A 27,671-nucleotide genomic window follows, 5' to 3' on the forward strand; every position below is an offset into this window, starting at 1 on the left:
GGGACAATACACTGGTGTCAGAAGAAAGGGCAACAGTATGATTCATATTGTCAGCACAAAATTTCAACCACAAAAATGGAAGTGTGGTTATGTCTGGACTGATAATGGAGGCTTAAATGTCAGGGTCCTTCAAAGGGATTAATCCTGCGAACAAGGGTGGCATGACTGAGTCCCACATTCTTCTCCCCAGTGTGTAACTGAGTGGAGAAATTAGCTCTGGAGCTATAGACATAAAAAAGCAAATACAAAAGTTTAGTCACATAAAGGTGCAGACACTCTCCTGGAATGGCTCTGCATGGAATTAAAACTCATCTCAGAGACCAGGGGTCTCTCAAAGGAGGATCTTGTTTTTATTAACTTCATAGTTAAGCCTCGTAAATTACCAGGTGCCACCTGGAGCAGAAACTTCTGTATTGTGTTGTGGTTGATGGTAACTTGTGGTTAGCACCAGAGCGGTACTGGGAGATGGGAGGGACAGGGATAGGGTGAGACAAACACCACTGCAGTGAGCTTTAAAAATCAGAGGGGAGTGGGGGAGAGAGAGAGACTGAGAGAGATCTTGATGTTTGGAACCAATTGAGCAGACGTACAAACGACTCTACACACTGGCAGTGAGAGAAAGGTAGGCTAACAGTCTTAACTGCAATAATCCACCTGCTTGTGAGACATACAAGAATTGATTCAACTATTTCCCTGTATTAATGTACATGTCATTAATCTGATTGTATAAATTTTCTCCCAACAAGTAGCATCTCACTCCACAAACAGTCCCCCTCATTTCAGTGGGGCTACTCACAGGGTAAGGTATTACTCAGTGTGAGTCAGAGCATGACAATTTGACCCTGTTTCAGAAGGACCTGAGCTATTCTGAGATGGCCAGAAGAGGAATTTTCTTTTTCTTTCCAAGCTAGAAAGAGGTAATGTTAAACACAGCTGTCAGATCCAGTTAAATTACCAGCGTCTTTGATGTTGGGGAGTGGGGTTCATGATGGAGGATTGTTCAGTGCAGCCCAATTAGAAAAACAGAGCAAAAGCAAATTTCTAGTAATGTCAGGGAAATGTTCCCAGCACTGAGGTCTCTGGAATAGTCTTCCAAGGGACCGGGTTCAAGCTCCATTGTTTAGGAGCTGGAGAATCAGACTAGATAAAGTATTTGATGAATAGACTGCAGGCAACAATCCTGGACTAGCGGAATGGATGATCAAGTGACCTAATAGGGCTTCTTTGTATCTCATCTCTTTAAGACATATTTGCTGAAAAGAAACAAATGAATTTTTGAACTTTTTCTCAACAGGGAGTAAGAGCCATCTGCTATATTTGAGTTGCAGTTTGACAGCAAGGCAATGGGCTTGGGATCAGGTATGGTACTTAGATGACACACCATACCAGGGTGGGACAAGGAAAGAAGGTATTAGCTACTTTGCACTGGATTTGGAACATACCTATTGCTGGCTGGTTCATCACAATAACTAGTGAGCAAACTCAAGAGTGTCATTTCAGAAAAAATGTATGCTGAGAAGGCCAAAGTTGTATCAGCATATAGAACATTGATATGATTATATTATATCCTGCAAAGTCTGTGGGGGGCAAAAAGTGGAAGACATAAAGGAGCATATAGACCCCTGAAAAGTTTTTTAGGGACAAACTAAGGTCGGGGGAGGCAACTGCCCCTCGTGGTCCCCTAGCCAATGATACCCCTGAGCAAATCTTTGGGGGCATAGCTTGTTAGCTGCTCTCCAAAGCTGGAGAAGTGCTGATGATGCAGCTAGAGACACTGGGAATCTCAATGAAAGCCCCTGTAAACAGGTTTCTGCTTTGGCTGCAAAATCACAAGATCTAGGATTATTTTTAGTGTGTGTGTAATCAGTAAAATGGAAATAATAATACTTCCCTATGTCACAGGTATGCTGCAAAGATAAACTGATTAATGTGTAAAAGGTGCTCAGATATTTCATTGACAAATGTTTTGGAAAAGACTATAGGCAAGCAACAGTTTTATATGGTACTTGCAGAATAACTATTGAGCATTTAACTGATGAATAAGTACTATGCAGTAGCAGGATAATTAAACAGAAAAGTAGTATGTGGTTACAAATTCACTACATGATTATGTCGGTCTTTTATAACACAGACAAGGTGGGTGAGATAATAGCTTTTATTGGACCAACTTCTGTTGGTGAGAGAGATAAACTTTCCAGCCACACAAAGCTCCTGAATAAGGACTCAGTGTCACTTAAAAGCTTGTCCCTCTCACCAACAGAAGTCGGTCCAATAAAAGCTATTACTTCACCCACCTTGTCTCTCTCATATCCTGGGCCCAACATGGCTACAACTATAATTTTATAGCACAGTTCAGATACCAAATAATTCACAGGTTAGTTGGCCAAATCCTAAATCTGTACTCAGGCAAAACTCCCAGCTTCTGCATTTGGCCTTATCAAGCTAGGTAGTGCAGTATTTCCAAGTAAAACCGCTGGAGGTACCACACAAGTAACTCCATGATATTTAGTGCACTGCGAAGTACTCTAGTATGAGATAGGCAGGCCTTATCTCTGGACTGACAATCACCTAAGGAAAAGACATTTTGTAATATTTCTTTAAGGCAATAGAGCAGCTCAAAGGACTGTAGGAGAATAGGGTAAAACAGTGAAAGACAACAAGTCATTCAGTCCCTCTGCAGGCAGCAGAGTACAGCTCAATATGCAAGGAGGACTTTTGTGGGGCAAGCAGGACACCACTCTGCTGGTAGGAGATTTCGACAACTAGGTCAGCAGGGTCCATAGCAGGGTCAAGTCAAGCAAGACAGCAGGTACAGCAGTCATACGTCTGGGTACAGCTGCACCAGATAGTAGGTTACAGTTTTATAGATAGCAGGGTACAAACAAGAAGGACAGCAGGCTATAGCCCAAAAGGACAGCAGGGGGTGGCAGTGCAGGCGCTCATATTTAGCATTGTAGGCAGCGGGGCACAGCAGTGCAGGCAGGTGGATATAGCAATGCAAGCAAATTGTTCTCAGTGGGATAGAATTAAGAGAAGCTGGAAAGAAAACAAACCCTTAATTTGTTTGCCAAGGTTCACTTGAAGGATTTTGAAGTTAAACTCTTAAGGCGAGAGCTGAGCAGGTTGACATGTCACTCTGGATTAGGAACTTAATCAGAGCCAGTAATCCTTTCCAGCTGGCCTTTGGAAGATTGTATTGAAATATTGCTCTATTGAAAGGTTATATTTTTTAAAAAGAGATAATCTCAGAAACATAATGCAGGAAAGACAGATCAAAATTTCAGACACTGAAAAGAACGTGTTCTTGTGTCAGGCATCCTCAGAATAGATACAGTGGTCTAGAGTTTTAGAGAGCACTATAGCTAAGTGAAGATACCGCCTTTATTTTAAACAAATACTGTAAGGTTAAAATACTATATTCTTAAAATACATTTAACTTTGTTTCTGTTACTAACTGCAACTTGAGTATTAAAAGCAAAAGAAATCAACAAATCTAAATACTTTACACTATGTTGTTTGCTTACTTTGTGCACTTCTCCCACCTGGGCATTGAAAAATAGGCTGGTCGGTTTCACTTTTGTTTCTAGTCAATGCCTAGCCAATTTCATTTTCAGTCTCTCATCCACTAGCACAATGTTGCAATGTTTGAATTGCAAGCCCTTCTGGGGAATATTAATTTGTATAAAATGTCATGTTTCCACAGCAACAACATCAGTGGTATATTTGATTATAGATTGTTTTTACAAAATCTAAAATTTGACCAGACATTTTCAATTGTCCAAACCATGTAACTCTTCCAAATAAAGTCGCAGCTCAGCAAGGTATTTAAACACATGCCTATCTTTAAGCGTGTGAGTTGTCGCTTTGGGGCCGATCCTCAGCTGTAGTAAATTGTTATGGCTCCATTGATGTCAGCTGAGGAGCTGTTCCATTGAATTTAAGTCAGTATGTGGCTAAGTGCCTCCTGAACTGGGCCCCTAAATGAGGTCATGATTCTGCATTGGGATTGGCTAGCATGAAATGCCTTTAAAGGAACCACACACTAGTGATCCCACTCCAGGATCAGGGCCTAAAAAGTGAAGTGGTGTTAGTGGTGTTGATGACTTAAAAACATGGTATGAGAGATGCATATTTCCACTTTTCAGCCTCCAGTTTAACTCAATTCCATATAAGCAGTGATCATAAGTCATCAGATATCATAGTCCTTACTCACTCAAGTAGTTCCATTGACTTCAGTAGGACTACCTGTGTGAACATGGATATAGGTGTGAGCAGTAAAGGTTGGAGGATTGGATGCTGCTATCTGTTAGTTGTTAGTTGTCCTGTGTGTGTGAAGTGAGTTGGTGGTCTCAGTGCACTTTCTATGGCCACTTGTCTACATCAGGATCAGGGCTGAGGCACATCAGTAGGGCTGTGTGGGGAAATGTATAGTGCCCCTACCTATGCTGCTTCTTTCCTGTAGATAAACAGAGGGACTGCCATTTTTAGGGATCTCAATCTAGTAGCTGTCATGAGCACTCAATTGTTTAATCCCATCCCCTTCTGGATAAAATCAGAGTATGCATGTTAATCAGTATTACTGTGTATTTTTATTACACCCAAAATGTGTAAGGTGCTTTATGGACATATAAGTAGATAGACCTTACCCAAAAGAGTTTACAATCTCAATAGGCAACATACAGGCAAAGGAGTGTTTGTGGTCAGGGGAGTGTAGAAAGCACAGTGCAGGTGCTCTTCATGTGCAAGCATCCTTTACACAGGCCTGCCAGCGTACCTTACTTTTCAGTACCCTTCTCCCTGATTCCATTTCCAGCCTGGGCAAAGGTTACCAATTGTGCAGTGTTGTACGGCAACTTTTCTGTGTGGGTAATATATCAGTTTACACTGAGGTCACCAAATTGATTTTATTTGTAACTAGAGGTACTTGAAAACTGGTGAAAATCTATTGCATTTGCACACAGTCCCATCCATACTTTAATGTCTCACCCAGTATCTTTAGTTGTACCAAATGTGTGGCTCTCTAAAGATTAACAGTTGTCACACACTCAGCTCTTTACAGTAAATGTGGCAATAGAATCAAATCTTTTTCATCCAAAAGCCTAGGCTCCTATCACTTGAAAGGAAACTCTCCTTTAATTGTTAGCAGTATAGAACCTATGACACACAGCAGATCTGTTTCAATTCTGTCCAGTAGAAGGCAATGGCATACATACACTAGCCATTTCATTACTCTATTATTACCCCCAATTTAAGATGGTACTATGTTGTAACCTGTGTCTGTTTAATTCAATCATGGAATTCCTTTCATGGAAACATTTGCTTATTTTACAATATGGGTAAAATTTACTCCTGAGTCCTGAGTAAAGTGGCAGCACAAAGCCTATGCAGCACATAAGTCTCACTTTAAACCCTGATTTGAGAGCTTAACTGGGTCTGAAGTGGTGCATAGGTCTTTTGCTGGCCCTCTGCACAAGGGTGAATTTTATTCTTTGTGATTGTCCAGATATCTTATTGGCATGACATAATTTATACCTACAATGGTATTTCATACTTTGGGAAAGCATCTACCAGTTATTAATGACTGTAGATTTATGCCTCTTAAAATCCACGCTTTGTAGATTTTCACCATTGTTCGTTTTGGAGTATTTCACTTACCTACAGTGCTCTCTTTTCCCTCCTCAGGTGATCCAGTTCCTGCCAGAATGGACGTGCTGACATCACCAAGCACGGGCTTGCACACCATACCAGAAGAAATCCAGTACCCGTATACTAAATTTTCTGAATGGAAGTTCAAGCTGTTTAAAGTGAGATCATTTGAAAAAGCACCTTCTGTGGACAACCAAATAGCAAATAAAGAGAAAGCAGAGAAGGAGGCTTCTTTGGACAAAGGCACTCTGGTGCAGATGGATGTGGCAGTTCCCATGGCAGAAAAGCCACTTCTGGCAGATACAGACTTAAATCACAATAAGCAGGCTCTTGAAAAAGATGCTGACAACCTGAAAATACAAGAGAATGCAGCTCATCAAGCAAACCTGCAGCAGCTCTGCCGCATCTGTGGAGTTTCATTTAAAACTGATCGCTACAAGAGAAGTTATCCAGTGCATGGACCAGTGGACTGTGAAACTCAGGGACTTCTGAGAAAGAAAGAGAAAAGAGCAACATCTTGGCCGGATCTTATTGCCAAGATTTTTAAGATTGACGTGCGAGGAGATATCGACACAATCCACCCCACTCGGTTTTGTCACAACTGCTGGAGCATCATCCACAGAAAGTTCAGCAATGCCCCATGTGAAGTGTATTTCCCGAGGAACAGCACCATGGAGTGGAAGTCCCACTCCTCAAACTGCACTGTTTGTTATACTGCTCGTCGTGGGGTCAAGAGAAAGAACCAGCCATCCAATTTACAGCTGGGCAAAAGGCTCAAGATCATTGCAGAACGTGCCCGAAAAACTAAAGGTGTAAAAAAACAAGTACAGGTGAACAACAAAAACCTTATGAAAAAGATTGCCAACTGCAAGAAGATACATCTTAGCACCAAACTTCTAGCAGTTGACTACCCTGCAGATTTCGTTAAGTCCATCTCTTGCCAGGTCTGTGAGCATATTCTGGCAGACCCAGTGGAAACAACATGTAGCCACTTATTCTGTAGAACCTGCATCCTTAAGTGCATCAAAGTTATGGGCAGCTATTGTCCCATCTGCCGATACCCTTGCTTCCCTACCGACCTGGTGAGTCCAGTGAAATCCTTCCTGAACATCCTCAATTCCCTGGCTGTGCGATGCCCAGTGAAAGAATGTGATGAGGAGGTTTTGCTGGGCAAATACTGCCATCATTTGTCCAGCCACAAAGAGGTGAAAAGGAAAGAGATTTACATGCATGTAAATAAAGGTGGCCGACCAAGGCAACATTTACTCTCATTGACCAGGAGAGCGCAAAAGCATCGTCTGAGAGAACTCAAGCTTCAAGTCAAAGCTTTTGCTGAGAAAGAAGAAGGAGGTGATATAAAGGCTGTGTGCCTAACTTTGTTCCTGCTGGCTCTGAGAGCAAGAAATGAACACAGACAAGCAGATGAGTTGGAAGCTATAATGCAAGGAAAGGGATCAGGGCTTCACCCAGCTGTTTGCCTGGCAATCCGAGTCAACACCTTTCTCAGCTGTAGCCAGTACCATAAAATGTACAGAACGGTAAAAGCTATAACTGGGAGGCAGATCTTCCAGCCATTGCATGCTCTCCGCACTGCTGAGAAGGCACTCTTGCCAGGTTATCATCCATTTGAGTGGAAACCCCCCTTGAAAAATGTGTCCACTAATACAGAAGTGGGAATTATAGATGGGCTGTCAGGCCTGCCACACTCAGTTGATGACTACCCAGTAGACACGATTGCCAAGAGGTTTCGATATGATGCAGCCTTGGTTTCTGCCTTAATGGACATGGAGGAAGACATTTTGGAAGGCATGAAAGCACAAGAGCTGGATGACTACTTGAATGGCCCATTCACTGTTGTGGTGAAGGAATCTTGTGATGGGATGGGAGATGTCAGCGAGAAGCATGGAAGTGGACCAGTTGTCCCTGAAAAGGCAGTTCGATTTTCTTTCACACTCATGAACATCACTATAGCTCATGGTAATGAAAATGTAAGGATCTTTGAAGAAGTCAAGCCCAATTCAGAGCTGTGTTGCAAGCCCTTGTGCCTTATGCTGGCTGATGAATCGGACCACGAGACTCTGACAGCCATCCTGAGCCCTCTCATAGCAGAAAGAGAGACCATGAAAAGCAGCATTCTGCTTCTTGAAATGGGAGGCATCCTCAGAACATTCAAATTCATCTTTAGGGGTACGGGGTATGATGAGAAACTTGTCCGTGAAGTGGAAGGCCTTGAAGCCTCAGGCTCTACTTACATATGTACGCTTTGTGATGCAACCCGCCTGGAAGCCTCTCAGAACTTGGTCCTCCACTCCATAACAAGAAGTCATGCTGAAAACCTGGAGCGGTATGAAGTATGGAGGTCCAACCCATATAATGAATCTGTTGATGAGTTACGTGACAGAGTGAAGGGTGTTTCTGCCAAACCTTTTATTGAGACTGTTCCTTCCATAGATGCATTGCATTGTGACATCGGCAATGCAGCTGAGTTCTACAAGATATTCCAGTTTGAGATAGGTGAGGTGTACAATAACCCTGACATATCTAAAGAAGAGAGGAAGAGGTGGCAGTCGACTCTTGACAAGCACCTTAGGAAGAAGATGAACCTGAAGCCCATAATGAGGATGAATGGAAACTTTGCTAGAAAGCTTATGACCAAAGAGACAGTGGAAGCAGTATGTGAATTAATAAAGTGTGAGGAAAGGCATGATGCACTAAGAGAACTGATGGACCTTTACCTTAAGATGAAACCAGTGTGGAGGTCTTCATGCCCAGGCAAAGAGTGCCCAGAATTGCTGTGTCAGTATAGCTTCAATTCACAACGTTTTGCTGAGCTCCTGTCCACAAAGTTCAAGTACAGATATGAGGGCAAGATTACGAATTATTTTCACAAAACTCTTGCTCATGTTCCTGAAATTATTGAAAGAGATGGCTCCATTGGTGCCTGGGCAAGTGAAGGGAACGAGTCTGGAAACAAATTATTTAGGCGTTTCCGAAAAATGAATGCCAGGCAGTCAAAATGCTACGAAATGGAGGATGTCTTGAAGCACCACTGGCTGTATACATCTAAGTACCTGCAGAAATTCATGAATGCCCATAATACATTGAAAAGCCAGGGCTTCACAATCGATCCAGGGCAGAGTTTTGAAGACTCTCTGCCATTGGAAGACTCTTTAGAAATGACTGATTCTATGGAATTCTAAACATAACGATCATTTGAATTGGGTTTGCAATTAAGTCTTCCTAGACGGGGTGCAGTAAGGCCTGCAAATATCACTTTTACACTGAGTGTTAAAGGTAATCTGTCCCTGCTCAGAGGAGTTTGGTAAACATCTGTATGGTAGTTTCCAGAAAATGGTAATGCAGAGTAACTGGTTGGTATCATTTTCCAGCCATTTTGTGAGGTAAAAGTGGAAAGAAAGGTGGTTAATTTACTTTGGTCTCAGATTATTGTTTAATAAATAGCCAAAGTGAACCAAAGTTTTTAGACTATCTGATATGTGTGAAATGAAGAGGATTCAGAAGAGTTATGACAGTTACAAAGAAAGTGAGGATGGGTTTTTTCTGTTTGCATCATTGCATTTTATTTACTATTTAAGAATAGTTTTCCTTTTTTTAATTGATGGCCTCTTGCTTCTTAAAAGTAAAGATTCAACATAGAGACATTTAGACAACCATTCTGAAGTACAGAGTCAGTATTTTTTGTATAACACATTGAGTCAAGCTCCAAAGGTTGACCTCACCAACAGTTTAAAATATTATTATTTTATTTAACATTTACATTGTGGTAGTGCCTAGAGACCAATCAGGTGTGGGGCTCATTGTGCTAGGTACTGTACAAGCACAGAGAAAAATTAGTCAGTATTTTAAAATAATAATTATAACCTAGTCAATTTATTCTATAATGCAAGCTTGTGCATAAGCTTTGAAATCAGACCTTAAAATGAAATATTTTTTGTCTCTGTACATTGTATACTTTCAAGCTTTGTTATAAATTTTGCTAACAGCTGGCACCCATGAGGCATTTTGTTCAATTGGCAATCTGTACTTCCAAGATTAGATCCTAACTGGTATATATCATCTTAGCTCCACTGGGTGAAATCCAATGAAGACAATGTCACAATTCATATTGACTTCAACAGAGGCAGAATTTCTCCTATTGACCTTAATGAAGCTACACTTATATACAGCAGCCAAGGATCTGGCCTATAGTGGTTCCCCAGTTCCATATATTACTATTATGCTCTTCTATAGGGTATATTTCACAGACTAAGGGAACCTTTTATTGCGTTCTAGTCCTGGTTCTGATATTGACACTGCTGTCTGGAGCATGTCATTTAATATCTCTGCCTCAGTTTCCATACCTATAAAATGGAAATAGTTTTTACCTATCTCACAGGCAAGTTGAGATAATTATTTAGTCAATAATGGTGAACTGATTTGAAAATGAAATTGCTATTTAAGTGCTAAGCATTATTACATCAATATTTAGACAGCTCATAAGAATAGTTTACATTGTACTGGGGCATTTAAATGGTGGCAGTTTTCTTGTACACTGATATTGCTAGATGCTTATATATACATAATAAAAATAGATCAGATAGCACGGAACACTTGACTCTTACAGGTGATAAATATCTTTAATAGTGACCATGGGTAAAATGATTTTAACATATTATTTAAATTCATATTTTTCATTTCATTTTAAATTCATATTATTTAAACATGAATATATATTAAAAATATTGTGAAATTTGGCAACCAAATTATTCCTGAACATACTCATTAAATTAATAGCATAGTTTTATGACAAAGCACTTAAGCACATGCTTAATTTTAAACATGTGAATTGTCCCATTAAACTCAGTATGACTATTCAGAGGATTAAAGTTAAGCATGTGCTTAAATGTCTTGCTGGTTGGGGTCCAAATTTGGGAGACTTTTTTTAATTAATTGAATAATTTTTTTTTAATTATAAAATTAATCAGATCTATCCTTCAGGAAATATAATTCAAAAGTACCTAAATGACTGGGAGTTATGCTCCAAAACACTTATGCACTTTTGATAATCCCACACTGAATGCTCGTTACACAATGATTAGCTGAGGTATTTTGATATTTGGAGAATTATATATGACACAGGATTAAATGCACAAATAACTACTGCACATGTTTTTTTTTAAGCAATTCAATTCTGCTTTTATTTTCTGTTTTGACATTACATTTGGCTCATTGGCAATTAAACTGTAAAGAAGCTAATAGTTTTTATCTTTTGTAGTAGTTTTTAGTTCTGATTATATACTGTATCTTTTAGAATTTGGTATTTACCATTTATAGACAATTTATAGGGAGAATTAAGTGCTAGTAATTCCTAAATATATTTTAGTGTTATTCTGACTGATTATTCTGATTTTATTGGATACAATATCTACTTCTCATAAAAGAGTTTTATAAATTAGATTTCACACTTCATATCATTTCCTTAAACAAACTTTAAGCATTCCATCAGAACTTTGGGTTGCCAATTTTTAATACAGGGTTTTTTGGAAATTACATGCTTCCAAATAATTTTTCAGAAGTACTGCAAAAAATGGTGCCTTTTATATATGTTGCAGTATAATTTTCCATTTATAGCATAGTGCTGATTTTGATCATTTTAATTCTTTTTCTTCCCAAATCAATTTTTTAACTCTTTATAGACTATAACAGATATTTTCCATAATGTATAAATGTCAGTTTTACATAATGTAGCAATCTTTTCTAATACATTCAGAAACCAACTCAAACAATATTTTTGGTTTGTTTTGGAAATATTTCATCATGCAAATATGTTGTATCCATTTTTTTGCATGTTTATTTGCTGTGATTATCATATACTGTGTGTTTTATACTTGAATCTGTTTCAATACCACAGCGCCCAATCTAGCAACCCTCACTCATGGTGAAATTCATTCCTTTGCTGAGGACCAGCATAAGGCAAATGCAACATTTAAGACTAGTCCTTAAAGTAGGGTTCAAATGGGATTTAAGTAGTGTATGCTAGCCCTCTGCACAGGAGTAGAGTGACCAGATGTCCCGATTTTATAGGGACAGTCCCAATTTTGCGGGCTTTTTCTTATATAGGAACCTATTTCCTCCCACCCTCGTTCTGATTTTTTACACTTGCTATCTGGTCACCCTACACAGGAGTGAATTTCACCCACAAGTAGTCCTTACTCACACATGTAGTTCCATCCAATTCAATGGGCCAAATTCTGCTCCTTTTGCGCAAATTATCTCAGTAATTTTACTGAAATTCTCAAATCAAAAAATGACTTCAACAAACTGCTTATGTAAAAGCAAGTGGGTTTTGACTCATTGACTTCAACAGGACTAAGCAAGGATTACTCATGCACTTAAGGATTTACAAGACTGGGCACATGATCTGGGGAAGTTCAGTACACTGAACAGTACATAGACTGGGACTTAGGAGTGCAATGGAATTTAAACATATTCTTTTGTGAAATAACCATGTGGAACAAGTTACACTATTAAGCCAGCAAGACGTATTACAAATACTAGCAACTATGTATAGTTTGGCTGGCATTCATCAGAAAGGCAATTGCTATTTTTAATTTTTTTAACAAACTTGAATTTAGTTTCATCTCTTTTTTCCGTTGTTGTCATGTTATTTAAATCAAGAGACTTTCTGCTTGAGATGTTGAACTCATTAAACCAAACAATTTAAATGCTAAACACCTGCTGCAAGTGAAGCTTTTGTACACAGAGTCTAGAAAAACAATACTACAAACACACAGGCGAGCATCTAAATGCAAGTGATTCTTGATTGCTAAAAGGTACACTGTGTTTTCCCTCCATATTTGAGAAATGACCTATCATTAAGCTGTTTGCTTTTGAAGTGGCTTTAAATAAATGGAGACACTTGTATTTATTTTATGCTTTCAAAAATCACATTTTTTTCTACTCTAATAATTAGTATAAACACCTCAGATGATTACTTTGTGGGCAATGGTTTTCTTGTTGTGAAAACTGTATTGAACTCTTGCTGTTTTTTATACAATCTTTCTTTGTTTAAAGTTTCTGTAAGGACTTATTAAAGGCATATTCAGTTGTTGTGCTGTGAAATGTTGTATCTACGGTCCTGATTCTGATCTCAGACCATTTCCCCCACCCATAGGATAATTGCCATTGACTTTAATGGAATCATTCCTGATTTATGCTGGAGTAAAGGACTTCAGAACCAGACTCTAGATATTTGCAACACCATAATTTCTGATTTGAGTAAGATGTTTTCAGTGCATTGTAACACAGCATTTGTCTACGGTTTTTATTGTTACTTCTTGTATCCCAGTTTCTTTATTTTTAAAATTGATTTTAAATAAAGTTCTTAGAAATAAACTTTGGATTTGTATGTTTCAGACAGGTTTTTAGCTGTGCAAACAATTTAATGACAATCATCTTACATTTATTCATTACCTTTCATTCAAATCATGAGTATTTGTCAACATTTACATTATAGTAAAGCAAAAAACCCCGGGCAGGATCAGGGCCCTGCTGTGGTAGTCGTTATACAAACACATATGAAGATTCCCCCTGAAGCCCAGAAGCCCACTCCAGCCCCTCACTCCATAGGGCATTGCATGCACTATAGCACAGTTACAAACTCTTTTACTTTTCTTGGAATCTCCCATTGCTTCATTTAGAAATGACATCTGGTCTCTGTTCAAATTCATCCACCTTGCTCTGACCATGTTCAGTCCTTCTTCAAGTCTCTTCACTGGCTTCCTCACATCCTCTGCTTCAGATTCTAGCTTCCCATCCTTGGCTTCAAAGTCAACTGCAAAAATTAACTCTCACCTACCTCTTAGTTCTTGTCTCTTTTCATTGCCTCCATTGACATTTGACAAAAAATGGTGGGTGGAAAAATTGAGGCAATGTTAAAAAGCATAGCCCAAAGAGTCTCCTGTGATTTTGGATTAGCTTAATTTCTTGGCTGGGTTTCACTCATATACTTATAGCATCAGAAACATTGGGGAACTGGAGGATAAAGAGCGCTTATAAGGAGGTAGAGCCCCTTTCATCTCCAGGGCACTGTTCAAAGCACCAGTTGATGAAATCAGGCCAAATTGTTCTTAGTACTGTCTACATCATACAAATATCAACATCTTAAAACTACACCATTCAGAAAGCAGTAATTGGCCCCTGTGGCAGTCTCAGGAGAGGGACCAAGAAATGAAGATGCTTGGGGTTTGAACTACCTTCTCACCCCAAAAGGTAGTCTTTGTGATGGCGTAACATGCTAGCTTTGTGTTTATGAGTACAGCACAAAGAGACTAAGGTACCTACTACTGCTATGAGGTAAAGAAGTTTATTGGCTCACGTGGTATAGAGTCCTGTGTGTTGGCCCCCCGGCCCCGCTCCCACCCTACAGATATATGTGTGTGTCAGAGATGGAGGTTTATAAACTAATTGGGGCCTATATTTATCAAAAAGTGACTAGTGAGTTTGGGAGCTTCAATTTTTGAGGCCCAAACTGAGATGCCTTAATGGCAATGGGGCCTGATTTTCAGAGGGCTGGTGCTTAGCAATTTCTCAGAAGTCAGTTCCCTTTAAAAAATAATAGAATCATAGAAATGTAGGGCTGGAAGGAACTTTGAGAGGCCATCTAGTCCATCCCCCTGTGCTGAGGCTGGACCAAGTAAACCTAGACCATCCTTGAGAGGTGTTTGTCCAACCTGTTCTTAAAAGCCTCCAATGACTGGGATTCTGCAACCTCCCTTAGAAGCCTATTCTGGAGTTTAAATATCATTACAGTTGGAAATATCTAACCTAAATCTCCCTTCCTGCAGATTAAGCCCATTATTTCTTATCCTGCCTTCAATGGACACAGAGAACAATCGATCATCATCTTCTTTATAACAGCCCTTAACATATTTGAAGACTGTTATCAGGTCCCTGCTCAGTCTTCTTTTCTCAAGACTAAGCAAGCCCAGTGTTTTTAATCTTTCCCCATAGATCAAGTTTTCTAACCCTTTTATCATTTTTGTTGCTCCCCTCTGGCCCCTCTCCAATTTGTCCACAAATTGTGGCATTTAGATATTGCTTGTAATTATTAGAATTGGGAGCACTGGCTGTTGGGAGTCTGAAAGGACAGGAAAGAGGTGGGAGGAGTTGAAGAGGATGAGGGAGAGCTACTGAGGTTGCAACAGCAGCTTGGAAAAGAGGTTTCCACTTTAAAAAATAAAGTCCTGTTGAAGTTTGTTAGTACCTTGCCTGGCTACTATAACATTTTGGAGACGAGGATGGATTTTCTGCCTCTGAACCCACCTGCACCCTTTCTACAAAGCCCAGGTGAGCCTCCAATTGCTTTTACTGCTTGGATCCATATGTCTGAAATTTATCTGCTTGCAATCAGTGCTACAGAGATTTCTGAAGTAAGAAAGCGTGCTCTGCTAACCCACTGCCTTGGAGCAGAAGGGCAGCATATATTTTACACTTTTTCTTCACAGCTCCTCTTAAAATCATAGAGAAGAAGGGACTTACACCTATCGACTTTCTGATGGGTGGGTATGGAATGCTTCTTATCTTACACCTGCCTATGCACCAAGAGGAGATTATGCCAACACCCAGTCTGCATTGGATGATTTCACCATAGTATCAACACAACAAGACATTGCACTGGAACTGGGGCTTGAGAGATGGCCTGTCAGACCCAGACAACCTCCTATCTGGACTAGAGACTATGTTATGTAGTATCTATAGTGTTTTTAGTGTAATAATTCTGTCAACAGTATAGTGCTTTGTTTCCTATTTGTTCCTGTGGTTAGAACAACGTTTGTTGTATTTGGGAGAGTTTCTAAAGAGAGGAAGGAATGTGGTGTTTAGATGTTGTTTGTAATTATTAGAATTGGGAGTGCTGGCAGTTGGGAGTCTGAAAGGACAGGAAACAGGAAGGAGTGGGGAGGAGTTGAAGAGGCTGACGGAGAGCTACTGAGGGTGCAACAGCAGCTTGGAAAAGAGGTTTCCACTTTAAAAAATAAAGTCCTCTTGAAGTTTGTTAGTACCTTGCCTGGCTACTACAACATAAATGTCACAAGTGACGTACCCAAAAGTGGAGGTACCCATAATCACTAGTTATTTTTTTAAATTGTGCCTGATTGTTTTGTCTGTAACACATGGATTCTTTACAGAAGATTTAAGGCACCTTGGCAGAAAGATGTGCCTTGGAAGCCTGCACTACCACTAATTGTGCTGTACCTGTTCTATAGATAGAGGACATGTCAGACTCCAGGTCCCTTCATAAGCACTAAAATCCATGAATGAGTCTTTTGAGAGCCAATAGCAAAATCGTGTCTCAAAATGATATTGCCCATACTTGTTACAAAACACAGTGGTCAGATAGATGCAGATGTGAAAGAGGCTTACTTACCTATACATTAATATCTGCTGTATTTTATCTTCTTAACCAACCCTATATGAAGAAGGAATATTTTCTATTGATTATCCATCTTTTGGAATGAATCAGTACTTTTTCACAGCACACATCTGCCTTCCACTGGCATTGGAGACACCACAAAATCAATTATGTTCTCTAATCTTGAATGCTACATTAAGCATCTTCACAAACATGACTAATGACCACTGATCTCTTACTTCAGTCCATCTGGGATATTATATTTTATACTGCTTATGACTTCCTTTTCCTGCAGTATTTGTATTTTCTGATTTGTGGTTTGATACCTGTTAAGCTGCCTCTCACATCAAAGCTGGACTCATGGTTTCACTTACCAATTTTCTTCTCTATTTGAAATAAATGCATATTTTAAAAAGGCACCGCACAAATATACAATTTATTAGTACAATGGACTGCGTCACTGGCTGAACAAATGACAAGGCCAGCTTCTGTGCTATTTTTCTCAGAATGCACATCCTGGGAGTGGAGGGGCACAGGGCGGTGAGTAGACAAAAGGGGGCTGTAAACCATTTTTTGTGCCTGGCAGATTCTAATTTTCCATATTATACAGTGCTCTGGAAACTGATATAGACTCCAGTGTAAATTTCAGCAACCCCAGGGGCTATTTTAACATATTGCAACCTCTTCATGTCTGTCAGCGGGCAGCTATGTAGTTCAGAATAGCCTGAGCACAGAGAACTTTGGCCATAACCCCTCCTACCATTAATCATTCCTCTGATGTGATCTCATGCTGCAGGATGTGGTGGTGGCAGTGTGGCAAAAGTCACCTATGCCACCACGGTGCGGGAGTTATTCCCTGGAGATTGTTTGTGGCCGTTTATGTCTCCAGAACAGTGTGGCCTTAGCAGAGTAAAGTTTAACCTACAGAATATGGATATTGGCAGCCAAATTTCTACCAATTTTAAGGGATATTTTTCATGTTCTTTGGAACAACATATTGAGCTTAATTCTGCTCTCATTTATGCTGGCATGAAAAAGGAGTAATATCATTGAAGCCAATGGAGTTACACTAGTGTAAAATTAGTATGAGAGGAGAATCAGGTTGACTCACTTCTGAGTTCTGACCCTTTCTGCACTGCAGCCCCTAACACACTTAGAAACTGAAAACTGACATTTGTTTATTGTAGATCTTTGATTTCCTCTATTGCTTATATGCATACTGAATGTTATTGTTGGGTTGGACATGAATGTCCTTGGTGACTATAGGGTTGCTCAGGAATGTTTGACTACATATGCTGGTTTGTAAGGGTTGCACGTGGCCAGAGCTGCACAGGTTGCTCAAGAATGCTGGTCTGCTCATGTTGTTTTTCCTTTTTATCCAAGGGCCAGACATGTGAGTTGGACTATCAACACACTGCTCTAGTATTGTAGGCTCACAAGTGTTGATCTGATGATATTGATCTTTTTTTAAAGTGAATTGGAACAGTAACAAAAATAAAATAAAATAAATTTAAGACTTATAGGGACTTTACAAACAGGTAATACAAGACACTACAAAAAGTTAATAAAATATTGGGCCAGTCAACCTTGACAGTGACTTTTGCAATCTGAATTCAATCTGCCCATTCTACTTTGAGCACACAACGGTATTAGTTTCCACGCCTCACAATGGCCTATTGGCAAAATGAACTGCTATGAACTACAGTCTATATTTCAATACTTTCACACACTGCAGAGTCATCCTGGGGGTGGGGGCAGGGGGTAGGGGGCAGGGTAAAGAAATAGCAGGGTAGTAGTGGACCCAAAGGAAATGATAAAAGTCCTGTTCAATGTGAGGAACTTCTTTTGAAGTCAACGGGAATTCTGGGCATGGAGCAGCTGCAGAATCAGGCTCTTTATCAGACTTCAGATAGGGATCTCAGACATATATACTATAGCAATTATAGTCATTGTTTGCAAATAAAGACAGAGCTATTTCCAACCTGAGTGTCACAGTACTTAGCTACCCACATAATAGGTGGAAACAAACGTAAAGGCCATTTTTATTATAAACTTTATTAGTTCATTATACATTTTAAAATACAAACACAAATGGCAGGCTGAACAAATTGATCTTTTTTAAATGGGGAGGGCTTGTCCATGAGCCCCACCTTGAAAAATGAAAACAAAACAAATATTTAGGCACCTAAATAAGTGGCCTGATTTTCCGGTGAGCTGAGCTTCCACAATTCCAGCTGGTGCTCATCTGTGGCTGCCCAGCACCTTTCAAAATCAAAATTAAGTCCAAAATTAGGTGCCCCAAAACAGAGGCTTCCCAAATTAGAAAGCCCTTTTGAAAACTGGCCCTTGATGCATTCATATTTTTGATACAATGGGCCTGAACTAACACTGCATTACTCCAATTTAATGAATTAAAATCAGATGACTTAAAATGATGTTAGATTAGTATAAAACTGGAGCAATGCAGTCATGAATTAGACCTTATATTTCTAGTTCTACTGATTGAATAGATTGATTTGCAAAAGCAAAATTGGTAACACTGTGCTTCCCTTTGGACCAGAGTGTTTATTCACACAGGGTAGTGCCTTAATATTCAAATGTTTTCTTTAAAGTCAGTGGGGATATTTATGAAGTAATGTACTATTCTATTTGAGGAAGGCTATCTGAATATGATCCTATGTGTTTGTATAGTGCCCAGCACAATAGGGCACTAATCATGATTGGGACCACTGGATGCTACCACAATACACATAATAAACATTGATTTGTCAGCTACGGTAAACTGAAATAATCTAATAATTAAAATTAATAAAATAAAACACCATTAGGAGCTCTAATATTAAATTCAGTTGCAACCATCATTAACTATCTTTGGTTTGTGATTTCTTCATTCAATCCTAGCTGAACCTTAATCATTAACTCAAATCTACTCAAATAACCTCCGAAGAAAAGATTTTTTCACTGGAGTTGCTATCTTCATGGATGTTTTTCTGCGTAATGGTTTCATAGGTTGTTTTTTCACAGGCAGAACCTTCTTTGGCGTTTGCAGCCCTCTAGCAAGATCAACATGCTCATTGCAGAAGTACTTGATATTTGCCTCTGAAAGACGTATGAGCATGCCCTCAGATAGGTCCATACACTGAGCATGGACCCAATGGCCATCTCCATTGGAACAGTAGATCATAGCTGGCTTGTTGAGTTCAGTCGAATAGAAAGGGACCCAAGTGTTGATGTCAATGTCACAGTTGGCAGAACAGGTGATCCAGTAGCCTGTTTCTGATTCATCTTCTTCATCATCTTCATTATAGGTGTCAATATCATCATTGTCAAAACTATTGGCTTCAGCACTAAAACAGAACTCCTCTGAATCTTCAAATGGAGTGGAGTCCCCTGGGTCTTCTGTAGATGTCTGACTGCAAGTTTGTGCTGCCTCCTCCTCCTCATCTCTCGCTCCTCCACATCTCAAAATGTAAAAGTAGTTTGCATCTGAAATTAGCTGCCTGTTGTCTCCTGGTATACCAAGCAATATGGCCCCATTACCCATATCACTACCAAACCATATCCTGCAGTGTTTAATATCTGGTGTCCAATCTGGGGTCTCCCTTTCCACAATCTCTATGTTGTTATCTTCTAAAGTGATTGTATTACAAAACATCCTCTTCTGGTTGTCACACTGGTAGCCCCCAACCATGACAAACTCTTTACCGCCAGTCTGAGTCACAAGAGCACTGGAGACAGAGATACCCCCAGGCAAGATGGTGCAGCTCACAGCTGGGCTGCCTAGTGGCAGGTCAATTTTTAGTCTATATAAGTTGGGGGGTCTGATGTTATTTTTAAGAGAATGACCCCCTAAGATGTAGATGGTATCATTTCTGGCAATGGAGACATGGAAAGAAAGTCCATCCTGAAGCTCTGGAAGGATGTATGAGGTACAACATCCAAACTCAAAATCAACCAAAAACACATGGGGCATACAGTCTACTACACTATTCCATTTTTCTGTGGTTCTTTGTCCAAGAGGGATGTATGACCTTCCCCCAAATATAACACTCATGCTTTTACCTCGGCTATGAACTACGTTAATGGTATGACCATATCTGGCTTCAGGAACATCCCCGACTAACTCTTTCTCAGTGCATTTAAAGGTGATTTTCTTGCTAGGCTTGCATACTATACCCATAACATAAATCTTATCAGATAGTTCATTGTTTGGCGTTTTCCCACCATGGATGACATATTGGCATTTCTCAGACTCTGTTCTGCCCCTGAGAGCGCAGACAGCAGGGTAACGGAGAGGGGGAAGATAGCAGGAATCCTTAGAGAAAAATGCAGGCTTCAATTTGAGCTCATTTTTTTTTAAGTCAAGGAGAAAAATTCCAGTGGGGCAAGATCTCTTTGGCCAGCCTTTCTGTCCAAAAAAGAAAACTTGCCCATCAAAATTCAGCAGAGAAAAGCCTGGCTGAATCAAGGACGAATTATTAATGGCTGATATCATCTGCAGGGACATTATGTCTGGTGATTGCGTCATGGTACCGTCAGTATCTGAAAAAAAACCATATAGAAAACCACGTCAGGCATGCTTTAAACAATGTCAAGGTGATCAGCTTGGTAACTGACTGACTGATCTTGGACAAACCATGTCAATTCTGTACCTCAGTTTCCCCACCTATAAAATGGAGTAATGATATTTAACTCAGCTTTGTAAAATGCTCTGAGATCTACAAATGAAAGGCGCAATATAAGAGCTATTAAAATCTAAATAAGGAATTATGCCAGAATTGGGTGAATATTGCAAAAATTAACCCCTCTGAATATTTGACTGCATTTGTGACCCTTTTCTGTGAACTTACTAGGTAACAAGCATAACAGAGGAAATGGGGAGAGAATGTTCACTGAAAGGGTGAATACTGCAGAATGTTCATGAAAGGCAAATTCTGAATGAGTAATCATGACTATCTGAACCAGAAACAATTCTCAGAGTCTGCCCAGTCGGAGAACAGAAACATACCATGTGACCCATGTGTTCAATTAAAAGTTTGCATTTTGAATATCAACACTACTTATAGGTGAGCTATAGATCAAGAATTAGTCACAGAAATTATTTGGCGCAACATTTTGAAAAACAAATTAAGCTGAGTAAATCACAATCTACAGAAATCTCCCTCTCCACCTGAATCGCCTGCAAAATCAATTTGTTATGAATTTATTTGTTAGACTCTAACTAGGGTTGCCACCTGTCCAGGTTTTCCCAGGATCATCCTTTTTTTAACATAGCAGCCCTTGGAAATCTGAAAGGGTGCTCAGTACATACTCCCAACTGTCCAGTTTTATGAGCTCAGGATCATCCCAGGTGTACCTAGTGCTAACTACCATGTTATGGTTCACCACATCAGCTTCTCCGGGATGTAGTTTCAAGTTGTTCTATAATTGAAGAAGACTGAGCATAAACAAACTATTTCCTTAAAATGTATTCACAGGTTGAATTTGGTGCTTGGATAATAACTCTGGATTGGACTCTATAACTTTTGCATGTTAAGTAACGTTTACTCCATTAATTGACACTACTCACTTAAGCAAATACCACTTATGTGGGTAAAGGTGGGAGAACCAGGCCCTCCCTGGGCTGTTAGTTTGATCTTTAAATGGACACCATCTCTACCAAGTTTCAGAGTAGCAGCCGTGTTAGTCTGTATTCGCAAAAAGAAAAGGAGTACTTGTGGCACCTTAGAGACTAGCAAATTTATTAGAGCATAAGCTTTCGTGAGCTACAGCTCACTTCATCGGATGCATCCAATGAATGCATCCGATGAAGTGAGCTGTAGCTCACGAAAGCTTATGCTCTAATAAATTTGCTAGTCTCTAAGGTGCCACAAGTACTCCTTTTCTTTTCATCTCTACCAAGTAACTAATCTCAGCCTGTTGCTTGGTTGGTTGCTGAGGTCAGGTTTTCTTGTATTTAGTTACTGCTGGTACTTCAAATGTTAATACAGAATATTTCCCCTACTTGTTCACATTCCCAACCCCAACAGACCTATAGCAAAGCCATTCTGCACCTACACTGCCTGCCAGCCGGGATTGCTTTTAAAGAGACACTTGGAATCACAGCCCTTCTGGGAACTGTAGTTCTTTCTCTCTCCTTCGCTTCAATCTCCCAATAGGAACCTGCCCGGCGGAGGGAACTACATTTCCCAGCAGCTGCCTGAGCCGCAGGACGTTGCCGCTTTGCCGTGGCCTCCGCAGCGTGGGTTTCAGGTAGGGGAGTTGTCAGAGCTGGGGTGTGAAGGGTTAAGCTGCCGGCTCGTGCGGTGAGAGCAGAGGTCTGGTGAAAGCCGTGAGATGGGAGAGGAGGGAGGCTGCAGACCGACCTGGGCATGGGGGTGGGAATCCCTCCAGGCGTTTGTCAACATCATGTCAGGGGCAGGGGTGGCTGCTCGACCGCCTCCCAGCTTCAGATCGCAGCGTGCATTGTCCCGGAGGCAGGGCAGGCCTGTCTGTTTTGGGCTCTGCTTCTGGCTAGGATGCTGACCTGGCACTGGGGGCAAGTCACTTGGCTGCCTTTGTGCCTTAGTTTCCCCAGGATAGTGTACGTGAAGATATCACACTGCAGGCTGCACTCCTGGCCAGGCGGAGGGGGTATCTCCTCTCCATTTCTCTCCCTGAAGCTCCTAGTACATGCTGGATGCCATAGAGACTGGTTCATTTTCCTTGCCCTATTTTGCACAGTGCTGCGAGCAGGGAAGGGGGCAGAGCACAAAGACGCTCCATGTAGTTTGGGTCAGCAGTTTTCAACCAGTGTCCCGGGCCCCCTGGGGGGCCACGAGCAGGTTGAGGGGGTCTGCCAACCAGGGCTGGTGTTAGACTCACGGGGGCCCAGGGCAGAAAGCTAAAGTCCAGCCATGCAGGGCTGAAGCCCTTACCCTCGGCCCTGCCACCTGGAGCTTAAGCCAAAGCCTGAGCACCTTAGCTTCGCGGGGCCCTGAGCAACTGCCCTGCTTGCTACCCCCTAACGCCAACGCTGGTTTTTATATGCAGAAAAATAGTTGTTGTAGCTGTGGAGTTTTTATAGCATGTTGGCGGGGGGGGGGGGGGGGGGCTCAGAAGGAAAAAGGTTGGGAAGCCCTGGTCTGGGTTACAAAAACTTAAACTCCAATATGCTGATGGGAAAATCTAGTTTTGTAGGTTTTTCCTTCTTCCCCTTAGTCATATTGTTTAGAACAGGGATCAGCAACCTTTGCACATGGTGTGTCCGGGAAATCCGCTGGCGGGCTGGGATGGTTTGGCCGATCGCAGCTCCAGGCCATTGGGGGCTGCAGGAAGCAGCGTGGGTCGAGGGATGTGCTGGCCACCGCTTCCCGCAGCCCCCATTGGTCTGGAAGAGTGAACCGCTGCCAATGGGAGCTGCGATTGGCCGAACCTGCGGATGCTGCAGGTAAACAAACTGTCCCGACCCACCAGTGGATTTCCCTGACGGGCCACTTGCCAAAGGTTGCCGATCCCTTGTTTAGAATATGGACTGAACTTGGTGTAAACATGATATTGGCCCATCCAGGCATCAGAAAGATACTTGTGGCAGAGTAAATAAAATGCTTGCTTGTGGATTACAATTCACAGCCCCCTATTAAATAATCTGGAGTCTGCGAGTGAGGAAACATTTAAGTCCAAAAATGACTCTATTCTCCATACACACAAAAGATCTGATGTACTGTAATATTTTTCAGTGAAAATCCATTTGAACATTGAGAAATTTGAGAATTCACAATAAAAATATGGTAAAATTTATTTAAATGCGTGAGCCAAATTCATGTTAGACTTAATGTCACCATATGGGGTTATGAAGGTCCTAGAGGAGGAGGTCATAGTAGTTCAGGGAGGAATTTGACCCACAGTATCAAACTGCCTGTGTTCAGTAGCTAATCACCTTCTGTTTGGTTTGAAAATCCCAAGTTGTTTTTTGTTTGTTTTCATATTGTGCTCAATTTCTTTGTTGTTTGTATTTGTTATTTGCCTTTGTCATTCACTACCTGCTTCTTTGAGACAGGTTCTAATGAAATGTTTTGCATTTGCTTTCTTTATTCTAAATCCTCACTTTAAAATAATGTGTAAATTTACAAAACATGTTGGAATATAACACTGAAGGGTCCATTCTTCCATTCACCTCTGGAGATCAAAGAAATTAGAGATGGAAAAGACTGACCAGTTTATTTGCATTATCCTTTTGTTGTAACAGGATTGTGCCATTCAATCATAGAATCATACAAATGTAAGGCTAAAAGGGACCTCGAGAAATCATCAAGGCCTGACCCCTGAGCTGAAGCAGGATTAAGTATATGTAGACCATCCCTGACAGGTGTTTATGTAACCTGTTCATAAAAACTGCCAGTGATGGGAATTCCACAAACTCCCTTGGAAGACAATTCCAGAGCTTAGCTACTCTTGTAGATAGAAAGTTTTTCTTAATATCTAACCTAAATCTCCCTTGCTGCAGATTAAGCCCATTACTTCTTGTCCTACCTTCAGTGGACATGGAGAACACAGGGAGATGGATTGAGGTGATGGCAGGCACAAACCTTGACAGAAACAAAGCTTGTTGGTTACAAGTTTTTTTTGTTAAATAAACCACTTAATTTTCCTTTCCCCTTGTCATCTCCCAACAGCAATTACTAGCTTAAATTCCAGAGATCTCACACCCCTCATGTCCAACATTAGACACCTGCATTCTGCATAAGTGAGCGGTTCAATGAGTAAAGGAGAGAAAGGTTTCATATAAGAAGAGAGGGTGGTGGTTCAGGAGTGTTCCATGGATATGTTCCATGGGTAGGGGGCAAGATAGAAGATGATTGTGGGGGGAAATGGACAAACGAGTATTTGTCCTGGCACCACTGGTGTAGCAGAAGATGGGGTGGGAAGGACACCATAAGTAAGGCTACGATTTTTTCATGGAGGTCGCAGAAGTCATGGAATCCGTTACTTCCAGCGAACTCCGTGAATTCAGCCCTGTCAGCCGGAAGCTGCAGAGTCCCCATGCCGCTCCCTATGGCTGCGAGTGTCAGGGCCCCACGGAGTTCCCAGCCGCTATGGGCAGCAGGGCCACAGCTCCTGGCTGCAGCGGGCAGTGGGGAGACCCTGCAGCTCCACGTGGCCGCGGGTGCGAAGGGCCCCCAGAGTACCCAGCTGCCATGGGCAGCGGGGCCGCAGCTTCTAGCTGCCGTGGGTGCGGGGCCACAGTTCCTGGATTCTGTGTGCAGCGAGGGACCCCAGAGCTCCCAGCCAACACAGGCAATGGGCCACAGCTCCTAACCTCAATGGGGCCCCTGCAGCTTCCGGCCAATCAGGGTGTGGGGGCTCCCCAGCTCTGAGCCGCCATGGTGCTGGGGGTCCTTCAGAGCTCCCAGCCTCTGCAGGTGGCAGGGGTACCTTGGAGCTCTGAGGTGGGAAACTCTGGAGCTCCGAGTCCCCATAGGCGGTGTGGGCACCCAGAGCTTGGAGCAGCCCCCGCAGCTGCCCAACCTCTGCAGGTGGTGTGGGACCCCACAGCTGGGCTCCCCATTTTGTCAGGGTTATTTTTAGTAAAAATCAGGGACAAGTCATGGGCTTCTGTGAATTTTTCTTTACTGCCCGTGACCTGTCTGTGACTTTTACTAAAAATATCCATGACAAAATCTTAGCCTTAACTATAAGAGACAAGGGTGGATAAGTTGGGTGGGGGCAGAGTTATGTAGGCAGTGTTGCCAAATCTTGCGATTTTACTGTGATTGTTATGCTATCTAGTATTTTTATTAAACCCCAGCTTCAGGTCACGTGGTTTGATGAGAATCTCAGTTTTCATTTTAAAAGAAAAAGTAAATTTGTAGCCCTCATAGTCGCAAGAAAATTGTGAAAGCGTGATCTGTGTGCATGCTAAAGGCTCAAAAGCCAGAAGAGAAATAAAAAGAACCTTGAATATATTACGTTTTAAAATCTTATGATTTTTTGGGACTTGAGTCATTATTTTTGAAGGCTTGGGACTGGCAATACTGTGTAGGGTATAGAAAGTGTTAATAAGAAGCTTGAATTTGATGTGATTGAGAAGGGAGAATAAGTGGAGGGATTCAAACAGGAGTGTGTCTACAAGAGGATAAAGAATAAAGGTGCTTTTTAAAACTGAGTTGGCTGAAATGATTTGAAATGTCCTTTCGTGCCTACTGGATACAGATCTGCACCTTTAAAATCATGTTGTGGGGGTTGTATTAGAACCTAGGGGGGAGCCTGTGTTACCAACATGTCCAGCAAAAATGTCGTTGTTTTTTCAGAAATATCCGCTGAAAAGCTTGGGATGTATAGTTTTGAGATAACTGTTTTTTTTCCTTAACTGTGTCCTCTTTGACTATAAATGCTGTTTGATTGGTCACCTAAGTCACATGATAATGTTTCTGCTCTCCAATTGGATGACTGAAGCAATTTAAATAGAAGAATAATGAATAACAAGCATTGCTATTTAGTATACATTTTCAAATATATAATTATTTGGGCTAAAATTCATAAAAAGTTTAGTACTCACAGCTGTTTTCACAAATACCTGGTAGCTGTCTGGATACTAAGTTGCAAATAATGAATATGACCCCATGGATCTAGTGAACCAACTCAGCTTCTGGACACAAACAGATTTGCAAAGCACTGTATTTGCTATTTGAACAGCTTTGATTAGAATGTTAGACTGCTGACTCTCTAGAGTCTTAATTGGTAAATGCTCCCTCTACTGTTTCTTGAATTCTCCCCTCAGTCTGCAATTACTGGTATCTTGGCAGGAACACAGGTAGGTGCTTAGTGCAGGGATTAAAAACTACTTTGCAAGATTACATTTATTTTCCTCTCTGATGGTTTTGCCATTGCAGCATTTTGTTCAAAAAGATGAACCCAGGGCCTTCTGAAGGACCTGGGGCTAACACCCCACAGCACACACCCAAGACTTGTAGGCTGAGAAGGAAATGTAACTTCTAAATTCTTTAGGATCAGATTCCCATCTGGACCCCCCCCAGACAGCTCTAGTCTAAACCAACCAACTACTGAGGCGTGTAGATAACATTTATCAAAGCTCTCTCTAGCTTTGGCACCCAGGGTTTGTTTGGGTAAAACAATAAACATATTAGACCTACCTGGCTGATGGAGGGTTTTTGCTTCCTCCTGAAACCTTTGTTTGTAACGGGGATTCGAAAGCTCAGCACTTGTGGAATCTTCTGTGACTGCACAAAGAGGGGCTGTGGCATGGACAAGCAGGCAGGCAGAAGGTATGTATGCTTAGCTTGCAGATGTGCTCCTTAGTACTCCTCTAATGTGGCTAACTGTCTGTGACCGTTTTTTTTTTTTTCTTCAGATGGTGCAAAAAGAAATCCATCTTGCACCTTTACAAGTTTAACCTGTTCATGCCTAGCCAGCTCAGAGTGACAGTAGACGTCTGTTATTTAGATTGTAAATTCATTGGGGGCAGATGCTGTTTTTTATTTTATATTTGTACAGTGACCAATCCAGCGGGGTCTGATTTTTGTTGTGGCTTTTGGATACTACTGTGTGATAAAGTCACTGCTAAATTCAAAGACAACGTTTGGAATTCTAATATCTACAAACTTAAACAACCTCA

General features: G+C 41.1%; 3 protein-coding genes across 17 annotated transcripts in view; 2 read left to right on the forward strand and 1 right to left on the reverse strand.

Moving 5' to 3' along the window:
• Positions 1-484: 484 nt before the first annotated feature.
• On the forward strand, positions 485-9,182 carry RAG1 (recombination activating 1). The gene is made up of 2 exons (XM_038406082.2): positions 485-622; positions 5,683-9,182. The coding sequence occupies exon 2, from the start codon at positions 5,703-5,705 to the stop codon at positions 8,844-8,846; it is 3,144 nt and encodes a 1,047-aa protein (XP_038262010.1). The 5' UTR covers positions 485-622; positions 5,683-5,702; the 3' UTR covers positions 8,847-9,182.
• An 8,909-nt stretch (positions 9,183-18,091) lies between these two features.
• Positions 18,092-27,377, reverse strand: RAG2 (recombination activating 2). 3 transcript variants are annotated; one of them, XM_043516046.1, is made up of 3 exons: positions 27,190-27,309; positions 20,670-20,723; positions 18,092-20,599 (listed from the first exon to the last, which is right to left on the reverse strand). In XM_043516046.1, exon 3 carries the CDS (start codon positions 20,583-20,585, stop codon positions 18,984-18,986), a length of 1,602 nt encoding a protein of 533 aa, XP_043371981.1. In that variant the 5' UTR covers positions 20,586-20,599; positions 20,670-20,723; positions 27,190-27,309; the 3' UTR covers positions 18,092-18,983. The 3 variants fall into 3 exon arrangements, with proteins under 3 accessions (XP_043371981.1, XP_038262851.1, XP_043371982.1); XM_038406923.2 differs by lacking the exon at positions 20,670-20,723 and having other exon boundaries at positions 27,190-27,377; XM_043516047.1 differs by lacking the exons at positions 20,670-20,723; positions 27,190-27,309 and adding an exon at positions 21,627-21,701.
• LOC119857680 (intraflagellar transport associated protein) overlaps positions 22,158-27,671 on the forward strand; it is a 63,014-nt gene continuing 57,500 nt past the window's right edge. The window contains exons 1-2 of one of the 13 annotated variants that reach the window (XM_043516058.1): positions 22,253-22,362; positions 26,929-27,321. The gene's annotated coding sequence lies outside the window, so the exon portion shown is untranslated. Of the gene's footprint in view, positions 22,363-23,741; positions 27,322-27,671 lie in introns of those variants that run through there. The other 12 variants (XM_043516051.1, XM_043516057.1, XM_043516052.1 and 9 more) reach the window with 12 other exon arrangements.

The sequence above is a fragment of the Dermochelys coriacea genome, chromosome 6 (assembly GCF_009764565.3).
Source record: "Dermochelys coriacea isolate rDerCor1 chromosome 6, rDerCor1.pri.v4, whole genome shotgun sequence".
NCBI lineage: Eukaryota > Metazoa > Chordata > Testudines > Dermochelyidae > Dermochelys > Dermochelys coriacea.

Excerpts from the sequence above, each read along its gene's own strand:
- RAG1 (XM_038406082.2), top strand. The coding sequence starts at position 5,703 with ATGGACGTGCTGACATCACCAAGCACGGGCTTGCACACCATACCAGAA.
- RAG2 (XM_038406923.2), bottom strand. The coding sequence starts at position 20,585 with ATGACGCAATCACCAGACATAATGTCCCTGCAGATGATATCAGCCATT.